The sequence below is a fragment of the Apodemus sylvaticus genome, chromosome 6, assembly GCF_947179515.1.
Source record: "Apodemus sylvaticus chromosome 6, mApoSyl1.1, whole genome shotgun sequence".
Taxonomy (NCBI): domain Eukaryota; kingdom Metazoa; phylum Chordata; class Mammalia; order Rodentia; family Muridae; genus Apodemus; species Apodemus sylvaticus.
This window is the reverse complement of record NC_067477.1, coordinates 14,715,790-14,723,168: the sequence shown is the minus strand read 5'-3', so window position 1 is coordinate 14,723,168 and position 7,379 is coordinate 14,715,790. Positions and strand designations below refer to the sequence as shown.

The 7,379-nt window shown below is 58.3% G+C and overlaps 1 protein-coding gene across 4 annotated transcripts in view; it reads right to left on the bottom strand.

Annotated features, from left to right (window-relative positions):
- Positions 1-396: 396 nt before the first annotated feature.
- The window catches only part of Ccdc85c (coiled-coil domain containing 85C), a 71,414-nt gene continuing 64,431 nt past the window's right edge, over positions 397-7,379 (bottom strand). For all 4 annotated transcript variants that reach the window (XM_052185102.1, XM_052185103.1, XM_052185106.1 and 1 more), the window contains 3 exons: positions 4,152-4,247; positions 3,435-3,533; positions 397-2,825 (listed from right to left, as the gene is read on the bottom strand). In XM_052185102.1, coding sequence (XP_052041062.1) covers positions 2,736-2,825; positions 3,435-3,533; positions 4,152-4,247 — 285 coding nt within the window. In that variant the 3' untranslated portion in view covers positions 397-2,735. The remainder of the gene's footprint in view (positions 2,826-3,434; positions 3,534-4,151; positions 4,248-7,379) is intronic.

Below are 7,379 nucleotides of genomic sequence, written 5' to 3'. Positions count from 1 at the left end.
AAAGCACTACACACCCAGCTCCGAGGCTCACAAAGAGGCCTTTATTATCTAGTTCAAAGTAGACACTGTCACAATCTTATATGTTACTCCTTTTACTAAAATAGTTCAAATCAATGCTTTTACCACACTATCAAAAGTTCTATTTTTTCTCTCTCTCCACAAATCAACGTGGTTCAATAGAAGGTAGAAACAGCTGAAGTGCACGGGCTCCAGCTCTGCACGGCCAGGGCAGGAGGGGCAGCTGCAGGTTTCACTACCAACTCCTATCTATAGAAGACTGGCCCAGGGCAGAAAGCAGGCGTTCCAGCCCCTCCCAAAAGCAGCATACTTTCCCCCACAGTATGAAAATAGACACCTCTGCCACTCCGCAGCCATGCATTTAGTTTGTTTCTTTAAAAAAAAAAAAAAAATCAGTAGTATGTATCTCACTTCCTCTCAAGTTTCAAGAAAGAAAAATGAAAGGTCACTTTGTCTTGAAACACTGGCGAGTGGCTGTTGAACGCGAATGAAGATGTGCTCAGCAGATCCTGGCTCCAGGAAGGCCAGGCCACCTAGATGGGGCCGGGTGACCTGTCACAGTGGGGGTGGAGCCAGCACAAGCATATGGAGCGCCTGGGTGCAGCAGAGTCAGCACTGCGAAGGCTAAGGCTCCAGAGGAAGGGGTCGCGGACCACCACCTGCCCTCCCTAGCCCAGGGCTCAACGGCGGCTGCTGGCCTGTTAGGTTTGAGACATGCCAGGCTGTCCTAGAGAAACCAGCCTACTGCTGAGGGCTGGGACAGCTTGTTCCACCCTGCACGAGAGCAGAGGGGCCTACAGGACGCCTCTGCAGCATTCGGGACAGGGTCACACCTCTCCAAAACGGAAAGGCCGTCCTAGGAAAGGCCCGTCTCCAGATCCCAGGAGCTCTTGCTTATTGCTTATTTCAGAGGTGGCTAAACTATCCTGATACAGGTTTGCCTGGGACTCTGACATGGCTCCCACCTTGTGTGGGCCCACATACCTCAACATTATTCTGGGGTTGCTTGGCTTCGAAGAACCAGGAAGGGTCTTGCCTGCCCAGCAGCCCACTTGGAAATACCCAGGACCAGGTTGGTTCAGCAGGTGGAATTCCAAGTTTTATCACTTGACCACATAGCAGCTCCTTCTAGAAAGCTTCCCAGTGCCGCCGACAACAGCCAGAGCAGTAGGCCACTCCCCTACCGCCCCTGCACAACTCCCTGGGCACACCAAGGGCCATGGGCCTTTTTTTCCCCTGAGAGTGTGGGACCCAAGGGTGTGGGTAGCAAAGGTGCTAGGAACAGCCCAAGGTTACGGGGCCGTGGCTGGTTGGGAAGCAAAGATGCCACCCACCTTCTCGGCCTGTCCCCTCTGCTCACAGGATATGGGAGGGACCTGAGGCAAGGACGAGTTCTTTGGGCTTGCTGCATGGGGCTCTAAGTACCATTGCGGGAGGACAGTGTGAGGGTGTTGGGTGTAAATACACAGTACAGTACGGGTGACGCCGGCAGTGTGGCCAGGGTTCTCCTGCAGATAGCGTCTGCATGGTTCACAAGAGCACCCGAATCTTCATCTTCTTCACACCACATCAGAGATCACCCCTGTCGGTCATGTGTCACCCGCCGGCTGGGGCGTGAACACGTGCACTGAAGCGTGCATTTGACCCCCAGGTCCCTTGGAGGGAGGGGCTAAGGCTCAGATGTGACCTGTGAGGAGACAGCATGACAAACAGGCTGGCCTAGCATGCTCCCAGCAGGTTACCACATGAGCTCCTCTGTGGTGAGGACTGAGGCCCACCCAACTGGGCTGGTCTCTAGAGTGAACAAAGCCAAAAGGAACTGCAGGGGCCCAGAACGGCTGAGCGGCTAGCTGAAGGCCACGCAGCAGGCTAAAGCCAGAACCAGCTCATGCCCCTTCCTTCCCAGGGAAAACTCATCAGGGGCGGCTCCTGTATCGCCATCGTAGTGACCCAGAGCACACGGGGGATTGGGGGCGGCGGGGGGGGGGGGGGGGGGAGGGGGGCGTTCGTCACAATGACAGTGACCCAGGGCAGTGGCCCAGTTCTACCTGCCCATTAAGAATGCTGAGCTCAGCCCGTCTGGGGTTCTCCAGAACCTTCCTATGTTGCTGTAAACCAGAAAAGGGAACCTGGCAGGAGAGGCCTAAGAGGTAACCAAGCCTGACTCAGGCAAGGAGACGTTACTAAAGGACTGGACGCTAATGAGCAGCAGCTGGTTTCGCCATGGCTCGCCACCGACCCCCAGGTGACAGGGGATCCAGTGCTCCATGACCTGGGGTCCTGGCTCGGGCAGGGTAGCAGAAAAGCGCCACCTGCATCGCAATTCAGCCTCTGGCGGCTTCTGTCCAGTGTAAGGGACAGTGAGTTAGAATACTCGTTGAGGGACTTCTACCAAGAGCAGGCCATCTCCCCAGTCCCTTGGCTTGGAGTCTCAGAAGCTTCTTGCTAATGAAAGATGGGGCTCAGACGGGGAGCCAGGCTGCCCTGGCCACCATGCTGCAGTGAGCAGGCAGTGGCTTCTCGTCTTCCCAAGGTTTGCTGGTGAGGGAGGCAGGAGGTGGAGGCCTGGCTGTCAGTGTCACACCAGGGCAGCCAGGGTGGGCTGTGTCCTATGTACAATTCACCACGGAGAAAGACGGTGGCTAGGCCAGAGTTTCTGCCAGGTCCAAGGCCCCAGACTCCAGGCAGGGCCAGTCCACGTCCACAGAGAAGTGGCCCTACAATGGCCCCTTGAACTGATTACCAGACAGGTGCTGCCGGATGGAGGGCTGGGTGCTGGCAGCATCCCCCAGTTTTCTCCAGACCACCTGTGAGGAGGCACAGTGTTAGTGGAAGGCTCGCCCCAAACCTACCCATAGTACCGCCCTACCACCCTGCAGAAGAACCCCATGTCCTCAGAACCATGGAGCTGGGAGAGAAAGCTGAGGAAAGGAGCGGTGCTCAGACTGCTGCCAAACTGCCCACTGCCAAAGTCACTTTGACCCCAAGAAGGCTACTCCTAGGTGTGGCCTCATCTCCAAAGATGTCCAGTGGGATCTGTAGACTCAGGAGACGACATGAGGTGCACCTCAGGGCACCCCAGCCAGCCTAGGCACCAGGCTCAGGCCCTGTGAAACCACTCTCCTGCTGGCTTCGGTGAGGGTCCAGTGGGGATGGCAAGTGGTAGGTGGGAGAGAACATGCCACTTGCATGGCCAGAGGCCACCAGGGGGCCCCAGTGAGCAAAGAAACCAGCGCTCAGGCTCTGTCCAGCGTCCCAAAGGGATGGGATAGAGCTGGTGAGGGGTAATGAGCCAGGACTCCCAGAGCCAGCCATCCTCCCAAGCCATAGCTGAGTGAGTGAGAAGCAGGGGCCACACTCCCGGCCCCGCCCCGCCCATCCCCCCCCCCCCCCCCCGGCCTGGGGAAGTGTCTCACGTTGCACATCTCTCGAACGATGGCCTTCTCCTTCTCGCTCAGGTCCTCCTCACAGCTGTCTTGAAGCTGCCGGTCAAGGTTCTCGTGTACTTCCAGAACCTGAAGAGAAAAGGGTCAGGAGGAGGCCATCAAAGAGCTACCATGGAAACTAGGGAGGTGGGGCAGGGGCTTCTGGTGGGCTTGCTTCAGGAGTTAACGAGGGTGTGACGGACAGCCTGGACCCATCCACGTTGGACACGGCAGTCACTGCCAGCTCCCACGTGACAGTCTGTGCACAAGAGTGGGTAAGGACTGTGGGGTAGCATACAAAGGAAACCGGGAGAGCCCTGCCACAGGCAGGGCCGAAGTATAGGCATCAGGATCATGAAACCTGCATGCTCGGACCTAGAGGCACGAGGCTGGCCTGGACCTTCCATTCCAGCCTCATGCCCAGCCTGAGCCGCTCTTTGGCCTTAGGGGAACACTTGCCCTCCTATACCTGGTCAGTTCCCCCAGCAGCAACACCACAGGCTGGGCAGACAACTGCAGAGCTCAAGGCTACAGCCAGCACAAGTCCCGCAGTGCTCCAGGCAACTCTGTCCCCGGCCACCAACATGGGCGCAGTCCCACCACTCCCAGCTCGAGTGCCCCAAGCTTGAAGACAGCACCTGTGGGGACTGGGGTGCCGTGAGCCCATGGTCCCCTCATGTGCTCATGGGGGCGAAGGGCACGTTTTACCTTCATGGCGTGCACGACAGCCTCAGGCTTCTGTCCAGCCGAGCTGTAGACTGTGGAAGGGGGTGAGGGCAGCTCAGGTACGGGGCAGGCCGGGCCCTGTAGAAAGAACAGCACGGATGAGCCCCGGCGGGGGTCCCAGACGCCTGTCACTGGATAGACACCAGCTTGACTTACATGGAGCCAGCACCCAGCCAGGATGAGATAGGGGCTGGGGGGAGGGGGAAGCACCCAACCTATCCTGAGCCTTGCTCCCGCCCCTTGGCCCAGACCTGGCCACCAGGGTGGCGCGTTCAAAGGTAAGGGCTGAAGACAGACCCAGCCCTTCGGCAGCTGAGCACTTGGCCCAGCCTCCCTCCAGCTTCCCGCCCTCCTGGTGACCGTAAGCAAGGCAAAGGCTTCTGTCCTGGGCTATCAATATGGACCACAGAGCAATTAAGAAAGCACTAAGAAGTGCCCCAGGGACGAGTAGGAGGGGGTTCTTCAGAAACCAGAGCACTAAATGGCTGTAACCTGGTGCCCGGAGTCAGCCTGAACACAGAACTCTGCAAGACCTGGGCCCCAAGACTGCTCCCAGTCCCAGCAATCAAAGAGGCAGGCCCTAGAGGATGAGTCCCGTCCAGCCAAAGCAGTTGGGATTTTACAGTTGTCCTTAGGCCCTTCCCCCACAGCCTGTCCACCAAGCCTGTTTCTCTCAGTCCACCTGGCAAGGATGCACTGGGGCCTCACAGGCTGATGACGCTGTGCCGACACAGGGTGGGGGGGTGGGGGGAGTGAGGGGGTGGGGGTGGGGTCCGCCCCAGCAGGGCTTGGGCGCTAGGAAAGCCAGAGCTGGGCATGCATGGTCCCTTTAACTGGGACTTGATTCTTGCCTTGGCCTGCTCAGAGCCTCAATGTCCTCCCTTCCTGTGTCACATGTCACAGGAAGCAGGCAAAAATGTGGGAGAATGCCCAGCAAGTACGCCTCTAACTTAGCTCAGGCTGCCTGGTTAGTAAACAGGGAAACTAAAGGGGAGAGGGAGTGGGTGGGTGGGTAAGGATGTCTTTTACTCGTGGCTGCCGCCCAGGCTAGGCTAGTCTTGAGCAGAGACCACACTTCCCCCACTGGCCAGCAGAGGGTGCCAGCCAAACAACTAAAGAGGGGTCTGGTCCTAAGGCATCGTCCTGCGGTGCCCACATCCCTCCCTATGTGCACTGCCGCCCTGTCCTGGGAAAGAGCCTGTCCCCAATTCGCCCCTATGCGCCCGGCCTGCTTCCTCGTCTGTACCAGTCTCTAAGGGGCTGCTGGGGCCCCTCCAGCAGTAAAAGAAAGGCAGGAGGCAAGCAGACGGATTGCTCGCAGTCTAGTCCTCCTGGCTCTGATCACACCCAGGCAGCAGGCAGCAGGGAGGGCAGGGAGCGGTCGTTGCTCAACTCTTAATGACTGGTTAGAGCGCCTGAGGTATTGGGGTTAGCGTCGCTCGGGCACTGAGGCCTCCCAATCACCAAGGCACCCGCGCTGGGCAGGTCAGTCCCAAGTGATTAAACAAACAAATCCATCCCGCAGATGAGGGCAGTGTGCTTGTCCAAGTCAGCTGGTATGCATGACTCTAGGCCTGCAACTCGGGTCTCTGCCACACCCAGAGTTCGAGTATAGCCCAGCTTTTCCCAAGTTGCCTGTCCATGCGTTAATGCTCCTGTCAGGACCCACCTCCTCCAGATGCTGGTGGCAGGAAGGGCTGAGGGTGTACATGCCCACCCGCTTTCATCTGGGGACTTGTAACGTTTGACTTTGCTGCCCTATTGGACCTGCACACCTTAAGGAGACTGGCCCCAGTGTGGAGGAGACGGTGGCCAGGCAGTGACAGCACGGAGGGTCAAGGTGACCAGCCAGGCCCACAGTCCTGACCTTTGAGCCTTCATCCCCTGCATGCAGTAGCCTTGGTAACGGCTATGGCTGGCATCCATGGGGCACTCCGCCCAAGGTGTCCTTCCCCTGGGCTCGCACTGCCTTCTGCCCTTTGCCTCACTACCATAAACGGATGACTTGAAGGTCTTCAGCTCACAGACCTCAAGGAACAGAGATATGCCCTGCTCTGCAAGCCCACGCTGACCCCCGACCTCCAGGCCCATTTAAGTATGAGCACACGCCCTCACCCATTAGGGCCTGCAGTCTGCTGCACCCCGTAAGGCTCACTCCCTCCTCCCCAGAGCAGAGTGGCAGCCTCTCTTATGGGGTGAGATACATGAACCCCTCTCATGGCCTCTACCTTGAAACCTTCCAGAACATTCCTACATTCTGCTAGCCTTCTGTCAGCACTGTTGAAGGGGGGTGGGGTCATGTCCCCTAGGGGCTCTTGGAAGGGGCCTGGTACCTGGCAGGCTGACATTTGAAAGCCTTCCATTTACGCCCCAGCAGGCTGTTTTCAGGCAGACAGGGATCCACCACCAGAATAGAGGAAGGCAGAATGCGGGAGGGCCGAGAGAGGGATAGCCTGAGGAAGCAGCCCCTGGGTGGCATCGCCGATTACGGCGGCGTCATTCGGTCACGGGGCTCCTTGGTAAATATTTGGTTTATCTGCAGTGTCAATAGGTGGAGGAGGCCGCCAGGCTTCTGAAGAGAAAGAGCACAGGACGCCTGCCAGTGGTAGCATGAGCCATCTTGTGCCGGCACTGTGGCCCACCAAGGGCTGACCACAGAGCTACGGTCAGCCTTGCTGGTCATCATGGGGGAGGAGGGGGTGCAGAGCAGGAGAGGGACCTGCACACTTCCCAGGAAGGCCTGGACCAGAAGAGCCTAGCACGCAGGTGTGAGGTGTGAGAGCAGCCACAGGGACTCTCATGGGGTGCTCCTGGAGGCCTGAGCAGGTGGGGACTCACTGTCACACTGTCCCACGGGCAGATTAGGGCAGCATCCCATGATCCTCCCTCCACTGAGCTGACAAACACAAACGCACGGTCACTTCCTGGGACTCCAACCGTTACCTGCTTCCCACCCAAGGCAGCTCAGAGCCCAGGGGAGCATGCAGCAGATGACCCCGAGGGCCTCTGGGACACGGCCCGTTAACTCCCGAGGCTACAGCTCCGAAGCTAAATCTCAGGCCAGCAGGCTTCCTCTCTCGGCTACAGAATCACAAGCAGGCTAGAAACTGGTGCTGGGCCTGGCACCTGCTGCCGTGCACCCTGGAAGTGGAGCAATGTCACCAATGTCACCTACCCAACGCTTCGCTTCTGACTTCCTCACTGGGTCCC